Here is a 22436-nt window from a genome sequence, read left to right on the forward strand (position 1 = left end):
GAACGCGCGGCTCGCGTTATCCCGACCGATATAGAGACAGCGTTCGAAGCGTTAGTTCGCTCCGGTCGCCTCTGACTGCCCTCTCGTTGCCCTCTGGCTGCCCTCTGACCGGTCTTTTCTCTCTCCCTCTCTCTCTCCCGCCCGCTCGTTCTCTCGGCTGCTTCACGTCTCGCCTTCTCTCTCCTTCTCTCGCAGGGGCACAAAGCTCTTGATGGATGGATGACCACCGGCCGGCCCGGCACGATGAACCTACCACCGAGTGACCACCTGTTGAAGGGCCGCACGCATGCACGCGCACCTGCCATCCCCTCTCGTACGTATAGGTATACCGGGGCCGATCCGTATGCCGGTATTTTACAAGGGTGACAAACAAAAAGTTAAAAAGAGAGAGAATGCTAGGTAGATATCGTTCACCGTATAACGTGAACCCCCGCGATTATTGGCTTCCGATAAACTTTTATATGGATTTATACTCCGAGGTAGCGGGGCCAAGGGGCTCGCGAGAAGCCCGATTTGCTTGATTAAAATTACGCTCTCGATACCGAGGAGTCGCCGAACCACCCGCCATATTACAATATCATCCCGAATGAGGAGTGGAAGAGCATCGATTTCCAATTTGTCTTGTAATTAAATGACTCGTCGAATTGTATTCCTCGCCACCTAAGCTGCGCTGTCACATAAATTCTTATCTCCCCTCCAGTCGCTCAGCACTCTCTTTCTCTCTCGTTTATTTTGAAATATTTTCTTTTTTTTGCTCCACATCGCGTTTGAATGAAATACGAGTGCGATCAGTTTCTTTGTTGATGTTTTTTTTTTCTTTTCTTTTTTTGTTCTCGATTTCGATTTTTTCTAATCAGGTAACATTCGTTCGTGCGACAATCGTCCCGCGAGAGAAACGGCGCGTACGAGATTTGAGTAATTAACCCACCGTTTATACCAATAAATCAGTCGCCCTCTGTACACGCGCGTGTGTTAGAGCGAAGTGAGACGAGTTCCGATAAATAATCGTAAGGGAGTAACACCGCGTTTCATTGTTAGGTATAGAGTGGATGTACGGGGTTAGATAACGGGCATCGACTGCGTTTCATCATCCGGTCGGGTCCGGAGGCCTCGGGCGACGAGCTCGCCGTCAGATAAAGCGATCGGGGAATATAAAAACCAAAGGCGAATAATCGCCTCTGTCACTCTCGGAAATGGGGAATTCGCCTTCGCCGAGTGGATCGCCGCGGCGTCTCGCGGTGTGCGGAGGGGGTCGGAAAATCGTGAGTCGGCATCGCCGATCGAAGACCGAGGGAATCGCGCGGGTACAAAAAAAAAAAAACCGGTCGTCGAGTCAATTGATGAGGATCGACTGCCGCCCGTAGCCCTGCAAAAAAGTTAAAACCGTTTTCACGTTAATTCCGATTGCGATCCATTTACTCTACCCTAGCGTATACCTACGTAATTCCGTGTGTGTATACAAACGAGACGGAGTCGTTTGTCAACCTATCGGCGGTGTACGTTCGGTGCGCCTACTTTAATCTCGCCAAGGGATCGCCGAAGGCTCGACGAAACGAGGGATGGAAAAATTGAATAACCCGGTTGTCTTTCGACGCGATGCGTATTACGCGTGTGGCGGAGGAAATCTGAAGAGGTGCAACACGATATTAATGCACGACTACGTCGCGCCGGTTCACCGGGGGTACTTGAGAGTTGAGGTGCGCCCTCGAAGTCGGCTTTTCATCGCTGGCAATGCTCAATCTTACGCGTCGACGGGGACGAGGAGGGTAGCGGTATTTTCGCGGGGTAACGCGACATTCGGAGAACCCCGGAGCCGGGCGGCTGGGTGGCTCGGGGTCGGGGGTGGGGGTGGGGGGATGGGGGGCCGGGGTTATCCCGAAATCGGAATGTATAATGGACGGGACGATCTCGGGTTACTAATAAGCATCGACTAAGCGAGTCTCGTCTTCTCAGCCCTTTGTGACGTCTTCGTGTCGTACAGTGTTTCCGTACGGATCGCGCTCTCGAGCAATTTCCGTTCGGAGGCTGCGTGCGAGCGCGGAGAACGATGAAAATGGGCTCTCTTAATTGTATACCGCACGTCTAACGGTGATGGATCGAACGTTGATGATGAGAAAATCCGATGTCGGTGGTGGTAATAACAGTGGTGACGCGTTATTGCCGTTTACAATAAAATCCGAAACGCTACAGACGAACGACTCGGGTTCCACGCGATTTCGCGTCCTCCTCGAAAATTCCGGGGAAAGACGAAGGGCAAAAAATAATTCCACCTTGCGACGGAAATATCGAACACCTCGTTCGGGACACGCGTCAGTAACGGCGAATGAATAATCTGGACTACCTAATCGAATAAAACACATGTATAGCGTAGAATAATCGTTATAGGAATGGGTGAAGTTTTCGAAACTTTCACGCCGAATCGTTTGAAGCTTTAGCTAATGACGGGAGTCGCCAAAGTTCAGCTTTTACCACCTCGGTCTCCGTTCGCTTTACCACGGAGTTTTCATGCCACCTCTACGTTTCGCGTCTCGTGCATTCGAACCGTCAGCATACGATGACGGCTTGAATCCGTTAATCGGTGTACGGTATACCCGTATCGAATAATTTTTATCTCTGCCTCTTTTTCTATTTTTCTTCTCCCGTTAAATTGACGGACAGTCGACGACGACTCGCTTCACTTTACGCAGCGCTCACTCCTTCCCCGCAGCGCAGAAAAATTGGCAGAAAAATTATTGCGGAAAGATGGAAACGATGTCTCGCCAAACTTCGAGTTCGTCCGGAAAATTCACTAGCTTTAGATCGATAATAATTTTCGGTGAATAATTTTTTCATTCGAGGCTTTTTTTTTCTTTTCCTTTACTCGCCGTCGTCGATCCCTGTGGCAGTCTGGCCGCTTTGAATATCGCTCTCATTAATCTTGAATGGGCAGATTTATAACGCGCTAAAACCGAAACCACGGTGGTTACTTTGATTTTATGATTATATCTACGGAGTATGGAAGAGCGAGTGAACGACTAGCTACCGCTACTGCAGCTTATACGATTTTCCTCTCGAGCAACCAGCACCGGGAGTCGTATATAACGTCGACACGAATTTTTAAACGAATTAAACGAAACGAGTAGCTCTCGAGGGGAGTAATTGGTGCCCCTCGGCTAACGTACGAACCCACTCGAAGGTCATAAGGGTGAAAAAAATTAAGCGAGTCGTATTCGAGTAATTGTAATAGAAACCGACCTACCGGCTCGCGATACGCCCAATATTTGAAATACTTATTGGTATTCATCGGGACCGGAGGCAAACCGTGGAACGTTTAATATTTTCCTGTTGAATATTCCTCGAATAGCCCTCGATATTGAATTGGCGCTCCTGCCTAATTGTAACCTCGCTCACTCGAACCCCATTCAGATGTAAACGACATTTGCATAATTTTTACATTCAATCTTCGGTAATTGATTTCCACGCTTTACTGAATTTTTCACTCTTTCTCCGCATCCTAGCGGACTCGCAGACGTGTGCGGTGACTCGTTCGAGAGTGTAATCGTCCGACTGACTATCGATCGTCGAACGTGGCGATTGTCGTTATCATTGTCATTATCTATTGACTGATTCAATCATCCCCTGTATGTACGTACTCGCTCGCAGGAGACACGGATATACCGTAGGTTGATACATCTCTTCAAGAGACCTTCCGAGCTTAAAGCATTGATGGAATTACCGACGGGTAATGAGTTTAGCGGGAGGGATAGATGAGATGAGAGGTCTCCTCCTCTCATCCCCTCACCCCCTCGTCCCCTCGTTCCCTCATCCCTCCGAATCTCCTCCGCTCCGCTCTTCTCTCCTCTCCTCGCGTCTCCTCGCGTCTCCTCGCGTCTCCTCTCTTCTTCTCTCCTCTCTTCTTCTCTCCGCTTTAGATTCGTATCGAGGTTCCCCGGTGATGTAGGCTTCGGCATCCGACATTTATTCAATCATTCAAATTATCCCAATACCGAGAATTCCGCGTCTTTAGATCTCGCGACGATTCGTATAACTCGTACAATTTCAAACTAACTCTAGTTAAACGGTTCTCAAAATTTCAAACAAAATCCCTCGGGGTTTCGATCCGCCCGGCAGCTCATCGCGTCAAAGGTTACCCTTATTCAAACAAACCGGACTCAACCCCTGCTACCGGTGTGTTCGAAAATAAAAAAGAGAAAAAGTCGACTTTTCGGCGGCCATTCGTGCAACGTCCAAAGAAAATCTGTCGCATTGTATCGGGTAATCGAAACGACCGAGGATAAAAATTCGAGAATACCGTCTTGGAAGTTTTTGGAGGGTACGTGGGTGGAAGGGGGGGGGGGGGGATGCCGAACGAGGATATACCGCGTCGCAGTTCATTTAGATCGCGTTACAAATGACATTTAGCTCCCTGAGAGTACAAAATTTTCAACTAATTCGAGTTAAGTTCCTTGCAAATTTTCAGCAAAGTCCCCGGAGGCGACGCCAGTGCCGCCGCGTCTTCCTTATCTCTGCCTGTCTACCTCCCTTCATCTACATATGTTCTCGTCAGCTGTGCTTTGTTTCTGGAATAAGAGCTTATTACGGATGCAAAACTGGCCATTCATATTCAAAATTTTATATCTCGCCCGTTTGAGGGGACTAATTTATTCGGGTTCGATCCAAGCCGCGACAAATTCAACGGATTTCATCAGAAGACCGCCGCCCGACGCAGTCCGCTAATTCTTTTTTTTCTTTCTTTTTTTTTTTTATTTTTTGCTCTCTTCTCCCTTAAATTCTTTGCTCTCGTTCCCAATTTTTTTCTCCCTCCGTTTCATTTCTATTCCTTCGTTTCCCCGTACCTCTTCCTCGTTCCGGCGAGATTGCTCTCGAAAAAGAAGGAGAGGAAAAAGAAAAAAATAAGAGAGAAAAGAAAACCGAACCACCCCCGAATGAGAAATAAAAGCGAAAAAAAGGAGACGTGGATCACAAATGTTATCCCATCATCCGCAGCTGCAGTGATCCGAATACGTTTTCCATGGCTTCGCGAGACCTGCAACGTAACACGAGACAATCGGCTACCGTACAGTGTACCACGGGGTTTGCCTCGCCGTCGAAGATATAATCATATTAGCCGCGCTATAACTTGTCTATGCATAAGCATAATACCCGGTGCAGCCCAGGATCCTAGCCAGGATACCGTACCGCACCTTATACCGTCGTCCTAGCCATCCCGTATATTTTACGCGCTCTGGCTGCAGCAGCCTCAGGAACCGTTCGCGGCGATGCGGGTCGGGCTACCGGAGAGAGAGAGAGAGGGGGAGAGAGAGGGAGGGAGAGGAGGAAACAGAGACGAACAGAGAGAGCGAGAGGGTGACTGGAGGCTGGGGGCTGGGGGTGGGCATGGGAGGGTGCAGCGTACCACGTTAATCAGCGTAATTGAATTAAGCACACGCGACTGTTGTAATTATGACTATTTATAATGATTCTACATACCCCGTTCTCCGCCGACCTACGTATTCGCCTCCGCCATCACTACTTCAACTCCGTGTTCTTATTAGCGAATCTAGCGGTGGCTATCTATAGGTGACTCGCTCTACTGCACTGTGTACGGTTGCACGAAACTTTCACGACTTTGGAAGGACGAAGAAAAAAATAGTAGAAGCGGAAAAAAATCACGCGCATTATTTTCCGCAGTTTCTTTTTCTCTTTTTTCTTTTTTTTTTGTCATTCTATCACAGAAGTTGAGAGGGTGTTCGTGAAAAATGAATAAGAGAAGAAAGAGAATGATGAAAAAAAAAAAAAAAAACAAGAACCGGGGACATAAAGGGAGAACGACGGGAGTCAAGTGGTCCCGTTTCGCTATCCCGAGCTGGTTGCTTACCACCGATGGATGATCCGTTCCCCAAAAGACGAGCTCGCTGCCGGTGCCGTACCGCTGCTTCTGTTGTAGGGTGACGGAGCTACGGGGTTAAACCTTGAACGGAAGACGTCAAGTGCGTTGCGGCGGCTTCCGTTAAACTGGAGAGGGTTCGGAGTGGCTGCGAGACTAGGAGGAGTTGCGGAAAACCGGAGGCAGATGTACCGCCGCCCACCCCCACCGATCACCGACGACGAGTCCTACGTCGGGATTCTGACAAAGCCCTCAGGTATCTTGCACAAGGGGATGATAAGAATGGCAAAGTTTTTCTTTTCCTTTTTCTCAACGAAAGAAAAAAAAAAAAAGTAACGGAGAAAAAAAATATCGCAACAAACACTGACAACCTCGTGTCCGTGGAGCTTGACTCGTACGGATTTTACTACCGCGCAACGAGGAAGCTGTGAGCGATTGTTTAGCCGGGAAAATTTGCTGCAAGGTAAAGCGAAAGAGTGAAGGTGGGTGCGAGCGGTTGAAAACGCAGGTACGCGTAGGTTTCAAGGGTAGAATTTGTACGGAGTTGGGGGTTTGTCTCTCACCGTGGTATGGCAGCGCGCATCGTTTCCTCGCATCTTTACACCTTCCTTACATCTCCTCCTACGCATCAGAAGTCGTAGTTCATTAAGTTGGTAACACTTCTTCCTTGAAGATCCTCCTTCCGTACCCGCGCGCGTTCACAGTCGCCCACCTTTACCAGTGAGCTTTACCAGAGAGTAAGATTAATTGCATTCCGCCGAGAGGAGGCGTATTTTAAACCAAACCACCAGCCACGCCAGCCATCCCGGAGACGGAGAGATGAGAGGAGAGTCTCGAACGGAGACAGAGGAATAGGAAGAGGGTGAAAATTGAAGAGAGAGAGGCGCGGGAGAGAAAGAGTAGAGAAAGTGGGAGAGACTGGAACCGAGTTGAGTCGAGTCGAGTGAGATTCCTGCCACTGATGGAAGAGATTCCAGGCTGGGACTCTCGAAGATGGGGAAGACAGCGCCTGAGGCCTTGTTGTATTTATCATATAATTACCATAATAGAGCCCATTCTACTCCACCCAATTCCTCCCCCTCCCCCTCCCCCTCGAGCCACGGCCGCAAATTGGAAACTCTTGAATATATTTTCACCGATGTGGTTCCCTCTACTCGTTTTATTCTACATCGTCGTATATCTCTGAAAATGGGATACGAATATCACGAATCTGTCCGGCGATTTCGAAGAGTGCGAGTCAATTTTCCGTCCACCAACGACTGACGACTGAGTATGACTGACTTACTTCGTTTCATTTTGCAGTCGTAGCCGTGTATCCGGTTTTCCGAAGTCGATTGCAGTGCGTGAGGCACGCTTTTCGATCGCGTCAAAGGTGTTATTTGTACGATGAAACTTTCAACCAGTTTCCGTAGATCCTTGGCACGAATAGGGATAGGGTGTTGGCTGGAACGTCAAAGAGGGGTTGCGGAGTAGCTCGAATAGGAGCAATTTATATCTGATAGAACGCCTACGAATCTATTTCCCTGTACACCTTCTATTTCGGTAACGCACTACTTTCGAGTCTAGGACGTATACAGTCGCTGCTCTATATATATATATTCGTGTATTCTTTGACGATGGAACAGGTCGGTAGTTCAAAGTCGTCCACCAAACTTTCGATTTGTTTTCAGAATCACCCCGTAGGTACCTATACACCAAAGTCAATGGGAGAAGGAGAGGGTCGTAACAAACTTCCACTTCCCTGCATGAGAAATATCCTGATGATACTCTGCGAAATATTCACGCGACATTCCAACGAATTTTTATATAATTCAGATTCCACGTCAAACGGGCCACTTTTTCTGTAATATTTTTTGAAATTGATGACAATTTATCGATCCTTGGGAGCGCTTTAGCAGTCCCCCTACGAGCTACGAGTTAATCACATCGAGATATCCTTAATTTTTTCACTTTTTGGATCGATAAATTGGCGATAACTCGATCAATTCAATAGAAAGACCAATTTGACTTGTGATTTCGGATTCCTGAGATCGAAATATATAAGAATAGCATATAAAATGAAATATATTTTTTTTACCCAAAATCGAAAATTTTCCAAGGGGTACCCCTTTGGATTTTTTCGATTTTTGGGCAAAAAATTTTTATTTTAAAAAATTGATCGTATGGCACTTTTCTTACGTATTTTGACCTCGGGAACACGAATCCGTTGGTTAAATTGAGCTACGAATTTTTCCGATCAAGATATCCTTGAATTTTCCACTTTGTGGATCGATAAATTGGCGATAACTCGATCAATTTTATAGATAGATCAATTTGGCTTTCAAATTTTGATTCCTAAGAACAAATTACGTGAAACACTCTAGAAAACTCGATAAAAAATTGTTGTGAGAAAAAATCACCGCCTAGGTATTTTTCTGGTTTCTCAATTTTCAAATCAATTAATAAAAAGAGTCGCCAAATAATTTATAATAATATGTTCGTCGCTAGTGATATTCGACAATGAAAAGATTACGGTTGTGGTACGAATCCGGTTATTAAAACTAAGCCTGAAAGACCACAAACCTGATGTTGTTATTCCGCTCGTGACCTTCGGATGTGCACAACGGTGGAAAGATATCCCATGTAAACACACTTTGGTACATCGGTGTTGCCAGCCGCGTGGATTTTGTTTTCGCCACCCCTTGCCCGGTAGATAATTAACGTTAAAGGTTCGTTACAGAAGGAAAACCCGCGCTGTTCAGCGTCACGTACTCTCGAGCTACCGTAGGTACAGAAGCACCTTATTATATAAATATGATTCGCGATACGGAGGCAAAGTAGATACGGGTTCGGAGGCGACGTTTCCCGGTCCCCTGTGGGGCGAAATAACGTCGCCCCGCTACGCCTAAACTCCGTTGATAATCCGACGCGGAATAGGGCTGTTGCATTTTTTCTGGAAATTCTAGCTTTCGCTAAAAAGTGGAATTCGGGAAATACCGCGTCGGACGGGATCGGCGGTAGTAAGATTTTTACTCGTCGACTCGTTCGGAAGTACTCGCGGCGCAACTGCGTATTCCACTTTGAACCGGGATACCGGCTACTTAGCGCGTAAGAAGAGACGAGGACGTCGTTTACAAGATAAACACTCGAGGTCGAGTAGGTACGACTGGCGTCGGTCGCGAGGAGGATGAGTCGGATCACGGGCACGAGGACCGTCAGCAACGAGGGGCGGCTAAGTGGCGTACGAGGTGTGTAAAAACGTATAAATTGCGCGTAAATAATTATATTTGCATATTCATTAAAAAGTAAATATTTAACGTCGGTGGAAGCGGCCGGCGGAAAATGCTTGGTGTGAAGTGAAACATACCCCCTTCCGCCGCGGCGATATACCCGAGCGAAAGGGGCGCGAGGGGGCTGGCGCTGCCCGAGGTTCGGTCCCGGCCGGACATCGCCCCGCAGCAGGAAAACCCCGAAGAGAAAGGGGTGAATATATCCTGGGGTGGTCAGAAATTTTAGCTTAATTTTACTTAACTGCGGTGTGGCGCAACTCGTTGAACCTCCGAAAGTGTTATTTTTGTAATTCCGGCTGCCCACTGCAACGATATATACGTATACGTATATACGTACGTACGGACGGACCTGCCACATCGCAGACCGTACGCCTATCCGTTACCGGCATCCCCTCGCCGCTCCGCGTAAGTCGTACAGTCTCTCGGACCCCCGCCACGACTTGTCTCGCCGTAACAAAAGTATACGCTTACATTTTTAAACGTCGAGAATGTAACGTACGCGAGCGTCCCACCCGACTCCGATACGCGGTCAGAAAATTGCGATTTTCGTACCCTCGGTATTTTTCCGTTTTTCACTCTTCGTATATTTTCTTTCCCTCGACTCCTTCGTCACCGAGGAATCTCGAGGTGAAGAAATTGCCAATCGGACATTTTGCCGCGCGCTTCTACATAATATCACAAACCACACGGCGGTAGGTATACATTGTACGAGGGGGGTAAAAGTATATTGGGTGGACGTATTACATCGATCAGGGTTTGACGATGATGCCGGCTATTTACTCGGAGGAACACCTGAGTCTGGTCTCTTTACGCGGTGGCGAGGTGGATACGGAAATACACCGGGTGGAAAGGAGACGTTGCAGGCCACGCATCAGCCACCCCGTGATCCGAGCGTACGCGAACGTATACGATACGCCAGTCAGGTGTATAGGTGTATTACCCTGTGGGTAAAGTGTATTACCCCGGTTAAATTATACCGCGTTAACCGCAAAAATATCCCCCCCGCTCCCTACCTCGTCTCCGCCTTTTTTCCGGATTATATTTTGTATGCGGTAGGGGCTATCGAAACCACCGGGGACGCGGTTCGGTCTTTTAAATTTATAACGTCGGCGGATGTATAGGTAGCGCGAATTTATATTGTTCCTTACTTTTGAAACTACGTTGTTATTACGTAATACTTTTTTTAGAAACGAGATCGCGATTTCTTCGATGTCCCCACTCGGTAGCGTCGGTTCAGAATTTCTTTTTCTCTTTCATTTAACGGAAAAAAAAATTCTTTCCATTTCACTTAACCGCGAAGAGTGAAAAGAATAGAAAATAAGGAAGCTCGGGGATCGCGGGAGAATATGGGATAGAATCATATACAATGCGGTAACGCCCGGCGGTACGGGTGGCGAGGTACGTCAAGAATCGACGTCAGGTGTTCGATAAAAGATGGATGATCTCGTACCCCACGGAGTCGATCGGTCTCCGCCAGTGACGGTGGCGAAGATGAAATGCACCCTTGGCCATTCCCCTGGCGCCCATTCGACGCCACGTATGTACAGTCCGTCGCACCTCGAGACGTATAACGTTGAACAACATCCGTATAGGTATACGCGTGTAGAGCGTTGGCGCAGGGTGTTCGGGTATTAGGTGAGAAATTACGTGGAAACTCGGCGTGTAACGGCGAGTGTCGACTTCGTCGGTGGTGAAATTCTCGTAACGCACGGGGTCAGCGAGAGCCGCGCGGAATTTAGGTAAAGAGTTTCGCGCGTCATTTTACTATCCCTCTTTTATCAAGGTCCTTAATAAAAATCCCAATCTAAACAAGCTTAATTTACGTCCGCCACATAATTACCTGCCCCCGAGGCTCGGTCTCTTCTCGGAGCGAGCGAACCGGCCGGTTAGCTCTGTAGCACTCCTCTCCGAAGTAACGCGATAAAGCGAGACACGTAATACCGAGCGAAGGGAGAAAAAAGGGAAAGAGGGAAGTCAAAAGCTGGAAAGAGGAAACGGGTAGTCGGGGGTCTCAGCCCTCTGAAAAATCTAAGAGGCGTAAGGCATTAAAAGGGTTATATAACATTCATTACCTGCGCTGAGGTCAGCCTTTGTTAAATTTCCCTTGGAAGTACGGCGACCGTCGTGTACCACGCACACACCTCCATTCGTACACGTACAAACCTCACCGTCACGTCCCCATACACCCAACCACTTCGTACTTGTACGCGCGGAGAAAACGGTGTTATAGCTGCTAGCGCGTGTCATGTGCGCCCCTTGTCTCTGGGGTGGAAGCTGCGGGGGTGGTCCCGGGTTCACGTGACCGAGTAGGTAGGTAGGAAGGTAGGTGGGTAGGTGGGTGGGTGGGTGGGTGTAGGTAGGAAGGGGGGAAGGAAGGAAGGAAGGCGGTCGACGGTGGGTCAGGTGGTAGGTGGTGGCCAGGAAGAGCAACCACGGGTGGAAGAGAAACAGGGACACAAAGGGGGGTTCGGCCCCACCGTCGTCGTCCTGATGAAGATGTCGCACACGCCGGGGACCACGACCAGATTACCCGGGCCAGAAACCCGGACCCTGGTCAGAGCACATGCTAATTGCTTTATTTGACGTCAAGAAATAATCTACGACTACGGCTCCCGTAGTTTGCCCAGAGAGTTAGAATAAATCTGCAAGCTTTCCACGCGAACCGTGTAATACGGCTACCTTGTTTTTCGCTATAGAAATAGTTGGAGCCGCGCGGCGTTAATTCCGCGTAAATCTACGCTCACCTAAAATTACCAAAAATTTACAACACGGCGTGGATTCAGGGCGCCCGATCCGAATCTCTCTGAAACATCGAAATCCTTCTCGATTCGTAAACCGGGGATCGACTACCGCGAAGAATCGAAGAATTTTCTCAGACCCGGACGGGGGTGGTATTCCGGCTGACCGGGAGGTCCCTGAGAAACCATAACTAATGGTCGTCGACTAAATGGGAAGAAAGAAAGACCGTTTCAAGGGGAATGTCCAGATCCACCGAGGCCCGCCCCCCGATGATAACTACGAATTAACGTAAATGCGGTTTATGTCTACAATTGAACTGCAGTACGATACAGCCACGTGTAGTTATTGCCCCAGAGTCGTATAGTTTCATCTGACGACTCCGGGTAACCATCTGTACTTACTTACTTACCCCCTGCTGAAAGAGAAACTATTTATTACCGGTTATTTCTCTCCCTCCACTTTCCAAGTTTATTAAACGAGGATGAAGTAAAAAAAAACAAAAATAGAAAACTAAATAAAATTGAAAAAATAAAATGTGATTATCAATCGTGTTTGATAAGTTAACAAGCGTGTTCGCGGCACGCTACGTTGCATCAGCTATATATATATACACATATAACTATTTTTGCTCGAAGACGCACTAAAGTTTCTAAAGTAGTTCACGGGTTGAAGCGCGTGCTGGATTTCCAGCCAAGAGCCGGTGGAGTTCGCGAGAAGTTTGATTCAACTTGGTAGTCGGTTGAGCGTGAACGCCGAATGATTTGTTGCAAATCGAAATCAACTGAATTTTGTGTTTTTTACGTTTTTACTCCACACGTTACGGTGACACGTGATTCGTATTATTTTTATATAAATTCCGAGTCCTTTCACAGCCCGATTGAGATTCGCGTGATTTGTGGGCTTGAAGAAACCGACGGAAGATGATACGGAATGATTTTTAGCATCGCATTTTTTTCGGCGAAGACCGCTACGGGTCAATCAGGTAATTTGCGAGAAAAAAGGAAGAAGGAAAGAAAGAAAAAAAAAAAAAAAGTTGGTGATTCGGTTGTCTGCGGTATGCACAGGAAGGCAGAGCCAATAACCAAATATATTGATATTCGATAGACGATGCTTGGTAATTTTACGTAGCTCGCGAGCGGCGCGCACCTTTCGATTTAGGCATCGCCATCATTAAAAGTTTATAAAGAAGCAGCAGCCACGCCAACGGGAGAACGAAAGAGCGAAAAAGAGAGGCCGAGTACGGCGAAGGTAAGCAGCGGAGAGCGGAGCAAAGCAAAGCAGAGGAGAGACTCGAAGTTTTCTCATGTGCAATGCATAATGAGAAGGAGAGGCAGACGGCGCAAAGGGCCTACAAATGAGCTTCACTTCACTTATATATATATATATATATATATCAACAAAGTAGAGTCGAGGTGAGGTGGGCAAAATTACCCCACCTCGCCACATCGCCACCCCATTATAAAATTCAAATAGAAAATCCATTTCCTTGGAAATATTTCGAAACCGGCGGAGCGACCGTCTCGATGCCACTTTGAAAAAAGTGAAAAGAACAAAAAGTTGAAATTCCCTTCGTTCGATGCGGACAAAAATTAAAAAAAAAAAAATTTTTATAATTCTCGGTAGGCGTTACGATTTTATTCGCTTTTCGCAAACGAAGCGAGCGCGCAACGCGTTGCTATATTCCCGAAGAACAACCGTAGGTAGGTATAGCATTTGCAGGTTTAATAGGTACACGCGGAGGCGTAGGTGACACGCGATAGCGTCCGGCGTGTTGGGTCGATTGCCGTGGTAACTACAACCCCCGACTAACTAACCGACGGACAAACCGTCTGTGCTCTTTAGACTCGCGGTATAGAGAGAGTACGGACTGGCGAGCACAATTCGCATATTAAATTTAACAGTCGTCATTTAATCAGTAAACTAATTCGTCGAACGATTAGATAATCGTCGGTAGCGATTAAAACGAAGCGTAACCTTGTGAGGAATAGAGAAAAGACAAAGCGCACCTCCATTCGTCAATAATGTTCTTACCTTGTTCATGATTTGGCGGGGAAAGTCCCGCCGCGCGATGGACAACTCTGAAACAGAGAAAAGACAATTCTTCGTCAGAATTCGATTGACATTCACGTGATATTGTAGACGTAAGATTTAAAAAACGTAATTTACGACGGATGTAGTTTCCCCTCGGCTACCCCGTACTTCGGGGGCGTTCGACGGCGTGGAATTTTCTCTCCGTTGCGCCTCGGATCTAATGAATAGACGAGAGACTCCTCAATATTCCGTTCCAATGCCAGGCAGCCGATTCGAATTTTTACGAAGGCCTCCTCCGGATATTTCCTCGTTCGGATATGCGAAGGAAACTTTTATCGAAACACTGCGCCGTGTAATGTAAGCGTACGTGAATTTTCTCCCCCTCCCCCTCCCCCCCTCCCCCCCGCTCCCACCCCACCCCCCCATATTATCCCGTAACTGCGTTTCACAGATGGCTTCCCGCGAGCTTCGCCGCATCGTACGAAACTAGCTTTTGCGGAATCGCGTGTACCTCGTACAGCCAGCCTCTACGGCAACGTACAGGCATGTAAAGGGGGATAATTAATTATTTTGACGTTATCGATACGCCGCGGTAGACCCGCCCAGCGATATCAGGCTAATTCAAGTTTCTATGAGCTTGCGAGTCCCGATCGTTTCTCTTAGCTCGCTGATGCAGGTTATTAAGAAATATTCCTTCGGAACTAATTTGGCCTTTCCATCCACGCCGAATTAAGCTGCGTGGATGGAAAAACTAATCGACAAAAAAACTCCGCCAAAGATATCTGATCATGTGCAACACATCGGTTGCAAAAAAAAGAGAGAAAAAAACAAAAAGAGAACAAACGTAGTACGAAAAATAATCTCCGAACGTACGAGGTAAGTGTAGTCGTGAAAAGTGCTTTAGAGAAGAGAGCGGGAAGGGGGGGGGGGAGAGGGGGGGATGGGGGTTACCTCTTGTACGTATCTGCAAGCCAAAGTTGGAAATAATGTTTCGGACAGTGTGTTCGTCTGGGTCGGCTCGGCCCTCGTCCCCTTACGCGTGTCCGCCGCAGATTCAGACTCCTAATTAAGACAAGGGTGCGAGAGGAGCGAACGGGGTGCGGGGGGAGGGAGAGAAAGGGCGGCGGGGAGAGAGCGGATCGGGTAGAGAGGGAGAGAGGGAGAGAGGGAGAGAGAAATGTGGAAAGGATAAAGGTGAGGGATAAAGAGAGACGGACGGATAGACGGAGAGATCGCAAGGAAGGGGGGGGGGGGGGAAGGGTACCACGCCGGAGGGTTAAGCCAAGGCAAAGGGGGGCAAGGAATATTGATCACAAGGACCACCGCAACCGCATCCACGTCCTGCAGGAGCAGATCATAGGAGTAAGAGGGACTCCCGGTCGAGTTGGAAATTGGAAACGTTAGATGACTCGAATATCTCAAACACCCTTTTAACTCGTGTGATGTATGTGCATAACCGGCGTGTGTGATACGCGAAATATTCAACGGATCAACGAATTCGAAACACCCGGGCCCGACTTTCGTATAAATTTAAAGTTCGTCTAGCGCGCGGTCCGCGACTGCAAAGTTGATTATTATAGTTTTACTATATACGGTATAGCGAACCAGGCCGGTGTACGATTCCAAGAATGATGTCAGGATTTCCTTATTAATTTTAGCCCCGGTCCCGGCATTAGCGTTTCGCCGCTATGGCTGCTGGGTTCGTTGCTGCTATCGCTACGTAACGTAACGTAATTATCTCTGGCAATTTGATATCGACCCAACGGCGGATCGAAGGATGTGGCATCGGCTGCCGCTTATAAATGTGCCGCAGCCCGCGAGACGCGAGATTCAAGGGCGAGGGCTAATCCGGCATCCCTCACGCCTCGTGGATATGAATTATCTATACCTCCGCCGAACTAACCTATTCCTATTAAATTCGAGATTTTTAATTGCCGCCTCCCTTTAAAGCAGCTGTAGATGGAGTAAATTCCAACTCGTGACTAAAAAAGCAGCGGCGAAGTCGTATACGTTCGCCGCCAATTTTATATACATAGTTCGCTGGAAATATTTTACCGATCAGTTTTTGTTCTCGCCGAGGGTGCGGGATTATATAGGTGCGGTGGGCATACGGTGGCGGTCTCTGGCCCCCCCTAGAAAGGGTTGAAGAAGTAAAATTCCGGGGAAAGGATTTGCGAAGCGTGGTGGTGGTTCGGAGGGAGCGGCTCTTCTCGACTTTTAATTAACCGATACGCCACGCCGTCCTCCGGCTCGTCCACTCGAAGCTGAGGTGAATGTGAATTTTCTATACCGAGGAACCCGCCGAAGATCTCGCAATTAACGGGTTTATCAGGGGCCGCGAGATTCGCTCGTCGTTTTCGCGCCGATTCTTTGTTCCGACCGAACCGTCTTGGATCTTCGCGCAGATTATGCCTCGTCCGAGTTTACGTTGTTTCACTGCAAATCACCTCGTCGCAAATAAATATTTTCTTCGATCCTCCTCTCTCTCTCTATCGGTTCAAAGAACAACGATTGTCTACCTAGCCGTACGTTGTATAAATTTTATGCCATCCGGTCGATGAGCGGAATGCGGATTAAATGATCCTCGTCGTTTCATTGACAGAGTTCGCCGTACAAAGAGGATGAAAGAGGAGAAAAGAGTGTCGAGGGCTCAAACACTCGACTGTGCTTGAGTCCACTCGACACTTGACGCCCCTCTCGCCCCACCCCGAGCTTCGGTCGGGTGGAAAGAAAATAAATAAATAAAATAATACTACGAAGAAAAAAGAAAAAAAACAAAAAAAAACAAAATCAAAAATGAGAGAGGAAAACACCGAGTATAAAAGAGAGGGAAGTAGAAGTGTTAAGAGGAGTGAGAAAGGGAGTGAAACAGAGAGGCACGATTATACTCGACGCGCCATTCAACGGAAGGGTGTGAAAAAGAAAACGCACTATATGCATATCCATACACCTACCCCGGTGGTTTGTTCAACTTTTTATAGCTCTCGGCTCTCAAATTAAACGTGTGATTCCCGGGGATGAAGTGGCACGCGGTCGGGCGTTTGATGGGCGTGAATGTAAAATCTATATACATATAGTTTACCGATGCTTCGGATCGTTTTTTAACCCCGAAGATGCGGTTCCACATCATATTCCCTCGCTTTTAATTAATGGCTTTCTTTATAATTTCGCTGTCGGCGACTACGAACATACCGTGTGAACCCGGCTTAACGACGTACGTACGTGTGTATTCTTTGTGGTGTCATATTTGACGTCATATTCCGCAATCTCATCGCAGATATTTTCCTTGCTCTCCCTCTTCCCCTTTCTCCACCCACTTCCTCACTTCTCCGCTACCCCGGCTCTTTTACCTCGCTAAAGCTAGAGACCGCACTCACATTAATTACTTTTGCAAAATTAAGTCAATCACCTCAGGTGCTTTTATGCGAATATTTAAAGTCGTTCCGCACAATTTTAACGTCGAAGTAATTCTTTAGCGACACAGCGCGAACGAATCTCCTTTGTCCCTTTTGTTTCTCTATTTTTTATCCTATTTTCGAACTTTCTTTTACTGCAAATTTCGCATCATTGTTCATTCGCAGTTATACCGGATGCGTGCTGCACGGCTACCGGGGATAGGAGGGGGGTGGGGGGGTTGACGATATTTAAGAGAATCTCGAACCAGAGTTTAAACGATGTCCATGTTCTAACGACTTTTTGCACGTCACTTTAATTAAATCCCGTCGCCACGTAGCTGGCTTAAGCCAACTCCGTTGCTTCTGCTACTGCTACTGACGTCGACGATGAGAGAGAATTACTACCGTACCGTGGATACAAGCGAGAAGGGCGGATAAAAAAGAGTGACGCGTCGCAGGCCACTTTTACTTGCGAAATCTACCCGCTGAAATCCACTTCGTTGATACGGTGGTGCCCGGCTGCTAACTTGGCTCCCCTTTTTTTTTCGTTTTTTTTCTTTTTTTTTTTGCACCGCGTTAATTTCATCAGCCGGGAGCGCTGCACTACGCGCCGGCGACGTCGATGTTTTCCCATATCCTGTTATACGACTACTGCAGCGATGCCGCTAAATTTTAACCAACTTTGTTTGCGCCCTTCTTGTCCTCCGATACGTCTTCTGTCCTCTCGCACTCGCTGATTCTCCGTATTTTCATTCTCTCACTCGCTCTTCCGTCGGAGCAACACACGGAAATTGACCAACTTCGTCGCGACCTATTGTTGCCGCCCGGCCGGCCCGCCCGACCCGATTCCACGTCCCCATGACGTCTCTGTACCCTGAAAACCTGAAATTACACGTCAACGCCTTTGCGGAGCGTTCTGAATTTTCTGGACCCAACACCCCGTCAATAATTTCCATCAAATTCAGGACCGCGCGTGATCCCTTCGACCGCTAGTCCGCGGGCTACGGAGAAATATCTAGAAAAGTCAGAATCTACTATCGATACGCAAAGATATAGACTGCACGTAAGGTTACTGGAAATATCGGATACAAAGAAATAGATTTGACGGGAAAGCATGAATTGATTAAATTATTTCTATCAATAAACTGGGAAGTATAAGTTCGGAGAGAAGAGAAAACTGCAGGCAAGGAGAAAATAAAAGAGAGAACGAGGGGGGAGGGGGGGAGGGAGAGAATTGTGTTCGTACTTCGATCGACCAGGTTTTGCCTCGGTGTAGATTTTCTCTGCGGATGAAGGTATTTCTATATTCCGGGTAGCTGTTTGTCCGCTAATTAGAAGCAAATAACGGGGAAACTAAAGTTGAAAACTTAGCAGTTTCTTGCAAAAGAAACCCCTATACTTGCCTCGAGCATGGAAAACCCCGTCCCAAAAGTTCTAGTCTCCCGCTCGCTGGCCTAGCGTTAATTACTAATTAATTGTTTCCAGTGTTTGACTTTTTAATGAATAAGTTAAACAGCGTGAAAGAACTCACTCCGCGAGGACCTAAAACCGCGCCGACAGAAGGTAGACGTTAGATTTTCTACCTGTACTCTACACGATAACTAGCTACTTCCACGTATGATGGCCGTGCGAACTCAAATAGAACGAATTTCTAACGATGTTAGAACACCCCCCCCCCCCCCCCCCCCCCCCCCCCCGCCGCTCCGTTTGTGGACGCAGTGACCGGTGTACTCAGCGACCTTCCGCACTCACTTACTTCCGAATAAAAACACAACGCGGTTTTCACCGAGCTCGTGACATAACTGATTCCTCTCTTTTTTTTTAAAAAAAAAAAAACAAAGAAAAGAATCGGCCAGAAAAAAGTATACGGCGATTACTCGAAACTCGGTACCAGTAACATGAGAATAATCGTCACCCCATTTTCTTTGCCAACTAATTTTCCAGCCTACTCGAATCGTCAGTTTTATGTTCCGAAAGCCATAATAAGAATTACAACCAAGTCAGTGGGGGTCGGTATATCTGTATCACTCCTCCTTTAACAACGGGTAATCTTTAGAATTGTTTTACGGCATCCAACACGATAATTAATGTAATAAAACTTTTTCTCCTCGGATGCCAATAGCCACCCTGCCACACGACCGTTCCTTTTTTTTTTTTTTCCTTTTTTATTTATCATTCCCTCCCGTAGAAACCAACGGAAGAAGCTTCGGGTTACTCTCATTTTTTGAAACCTGTTTCATCAATCGTTACGACCGGAACTGCAGTCATCGTACAAGTTCGAAGGTTGAATCCCTCGAAATTCTTCAATAATCATTTCATCGTTTTCACGCAACGAAATCGTCATTAACGAAAACTTGAAAAACATTCGGAAAACGGGTGCCGACGGGTTAATTAGATTTGGTTGAAATTCATTCGTTCGTTTGATTTTCGTTTTTTTTTTTTCTTCGCTTAAAACAGAAGGTGAAATAAAATATGGTTCTACGATAGCCAGGATTCGAGTCACGGTTCGTAAAATTTATATCGTAAGATTGCGTAGCGCGCGTACGGTGGTGCACGAGTTTTGTAAAGGGTAGGCGCAGGGAAACCCTTTACAAGCTATCAGGGAGCAATAAAATTGTTGAACCACCGGTGATAAGTACTCCGTGACTCCGTTTGCCCAGGAGAGCTTCCCGAAGTGCTTCGCGTCGCTGCAAATCGCTTTACTTCAATCTTATACCGCGGTCTCCTCCTGCCCTTTCCTTATTCGGGCTTTAGGGCTCACTCGGCTTCGCGGCTGTTCGTCGCGTTACGCGTCGCCTCGGTGTCGCCCTTTGTAATCGGAGCTCAAATAAAAAGCTCTAATACCAGATAAAACATCCCATTTGTCTAACGACGATTTTTCTCTTACAAAGGAAAAGGAGGATATCCACCGCGAAATCTGGTACCTCCGGTGTAAGAATTTCGGCAAGGCCGTCTCCGGTTGCTCCCCGGTAATCATCTTAAACGCCACGCGGCTCTTCGAAAAATCCCCGCACCCTCCCCATCGCCGATACCACCACGCTTTTATCCCTTATCGTCGAAGGACTCGACTCGAACCACCTGATTCTCTCCCGTAACTGAGATGGATTGAGACGCCCAACGATTACCGTCCCTATTATGTTTATAAAATATTCTCCAACAAGTTATACTTATTTATTTTGTTGTTCTTCTTTTTTGTTTTCTCCTCACCCAACAACGTTCGAAATTAATTCACGGACTGTATGAGAAAAAAATTTCAGCTGTAAAAAACTAACGAATTTCATATCAGGCAAGATAGAATGTGGGTGTAATCCGTTATTAGAAACAGGGGATGTTTCGTCGTGGGGCGAGGGGTTGAAGAATGATGTTATAAGGTGCTGATGAAATTGTGTCTGTGAAAGCCGTTATATCGTGGCCACGACTTGATTTGACTATCTCTTGCGGAAGGGGGGGGATGGGGGGGGGGGGGGATGGGAGGATTCGGGATGGGAAGCTCCGCGGAGTAGAAAGAAAGGGGAAAATGATATACGTGGTAATAACAGGCTCGAAGGTGGTGAGACGTGGGGGTTGTATTTTCGTAATGCCTATAATGCCTTCGGGGTTATACGTATAGCCCAACTGTAGGCAGCAGCTATGGTTGGTTGTGGCAGCAGCTTTTATTGCCCGAAAAGTGGTCGCTTCCACGACGTTTCTCTAGACACGACGACGAGGAGTTTACCGCTGCCGTTGCCGTTGCTGTTGCAGGGCTCTCAGCTATGCCGCCAGAACCTTGAGACGGAAATTACGTCCCGCACGTATACGTACGATCTACGTTTCACCAACATTAAACGTTGTATCGCGTGCCGCACGAGGTTCCCACCATAACAGAAAATTTAGGGGTGTGGAATCGGCCGTGCAACGTTACGCTCACAGCTGTTCGACCGATCGAGATAAAGGTTTTTTAAAAAAAATTTTTTTTTATTCACGGCCATAAACCTCCGCCCGCCTTTTCTCGGTCCGGTTAAAATGAAGAAATAGAAACCGGAATCGTTGAAATAACGACGCGAATCGGATGTGGAAATCGCACGCCCAGTCGGATCGGGTACGACGATTCAGTCGCAACACAGCGATACGGTGTAGTCGCGGAAAATTTCAAGGCGAGAGAGTCCGCTCTGTTAATTGCTGCCTGTCACGGGCATGCGGCGTGTCCGAGGGATTAGGTTTTCCTACTTACCACTACACGTCTACGTTCACCGCGCACCGCGACGGGAACTCACGCTGCTATCACCGCGGGCTAAAACGAAACCTCCGCCTTTTCCTCCGTCCGATAATCGGAATTACTCGTTACGCACGGTTTTCGCGTAAAATCTGCGAGCTTAATATATCGTACCGCTCTATTCGCGGAGATTATAATTAATCGGTCCGAAAAGAACGCGACGAAAATTTATCGATCTTTCGGAGGTGGGCGATTAAAATCGGGCCAACGTTGGTTCGGCACTTGATATTCTCCTTCTTCTCATTTATGGTTTCGTCGTGATCACGTTGAGACCCGAGTAGATAAGGGCAATGGTAGGAGTGGTAAGAGCATTAAAGGGACGTTTTACTCTCGCCGTCGAGACAGACCCCCCGCAACTTCTCTTCGCAGATTCACGGCCTATCAGCTTAGCGCTTCGTGGGTGGCCGCCTCTCTTGCTTTTCTCGCCTCTTTCGCATCAACCTTCAGCGCCTTCTTCTTGCGTCCCCTTGTATACCCTCGACAACAACAACAACCGCGGGTTTTCTCCCGTCGTCGTTCTAGAGTAGGTATTTGTAAACGTGGGAATACTAGCGGAGCACGGTCGTACCGGGTCTTTTTTTTTTTTCTTTTTTTCTATTACTTTTTTCGCACTCGTAATCACCGGCAACAAATAATGCTAATTTTCTCATCCGATATCCGATGTCGTAAATTGCGATAAAAATTTATGCGCGGTTGTTGTTAATTTATTTTTCGACTTAATCTGCATCTTAAAGGTGCACGGCACCAGGAATATATCGGTGGTAACGAAAGCGCCTGTCTGCACCTTCGATTTCTCTCCGTCTACCGTTCTCTTTCATTCTCTCACTCACTCACTCCCTCCCTCCCTCCCTCACTGCTGTCTGAGCTGCCTCAGATTAGAAATT

The 22436-nt window shown here is 47.4% G+C and overlaps 1 protein-coding gene across 13 annotated transcripts in view; it reads right to left on the reverse strand.

Annotated features, from left to right (window-relative positions):
* The window catches only part of LOC105687725 (AF4/FMR2 family member lilli), a 269224-nt gene that overhangs the window by 49513 nt on the left and 197275 nt on the right, over window positions 1–22436 (reverse strand). For 12 of the 13 annotated variants that reach the window (XM_020853299.2, XM_020853298.2, XM_048652876.1 and 9 more), the window contains exon 4: window positions 13906–13952. In XM_020853299.2, the coding sequence (XP_020708958.2) occupies window positions 13906–13952 (47 nt within the window). Of the gene's footprint in view, window positions 1–5857; window positions 6765–13905; window positions 13953–22436 lie in introns of those variants that run through there. The other variant, XM_048652884.1, reaches the window with a different exon arrangement.

The sequence above is a fragment of the Athalia rosae genome, chromosome 3 (assembly GCF_917208135.1).
Source record: "Athalia rosae chromosome 3, iyAthRosa1.1, whole genome shotgun sequence".
NCBI classification, from domain to species: domain Eukaryota; kingdom Metazoa; phylum Arthropoda; class Insecta; order Hymenoptera; family Athaliidae; genus Athalia; species Athalia rosae.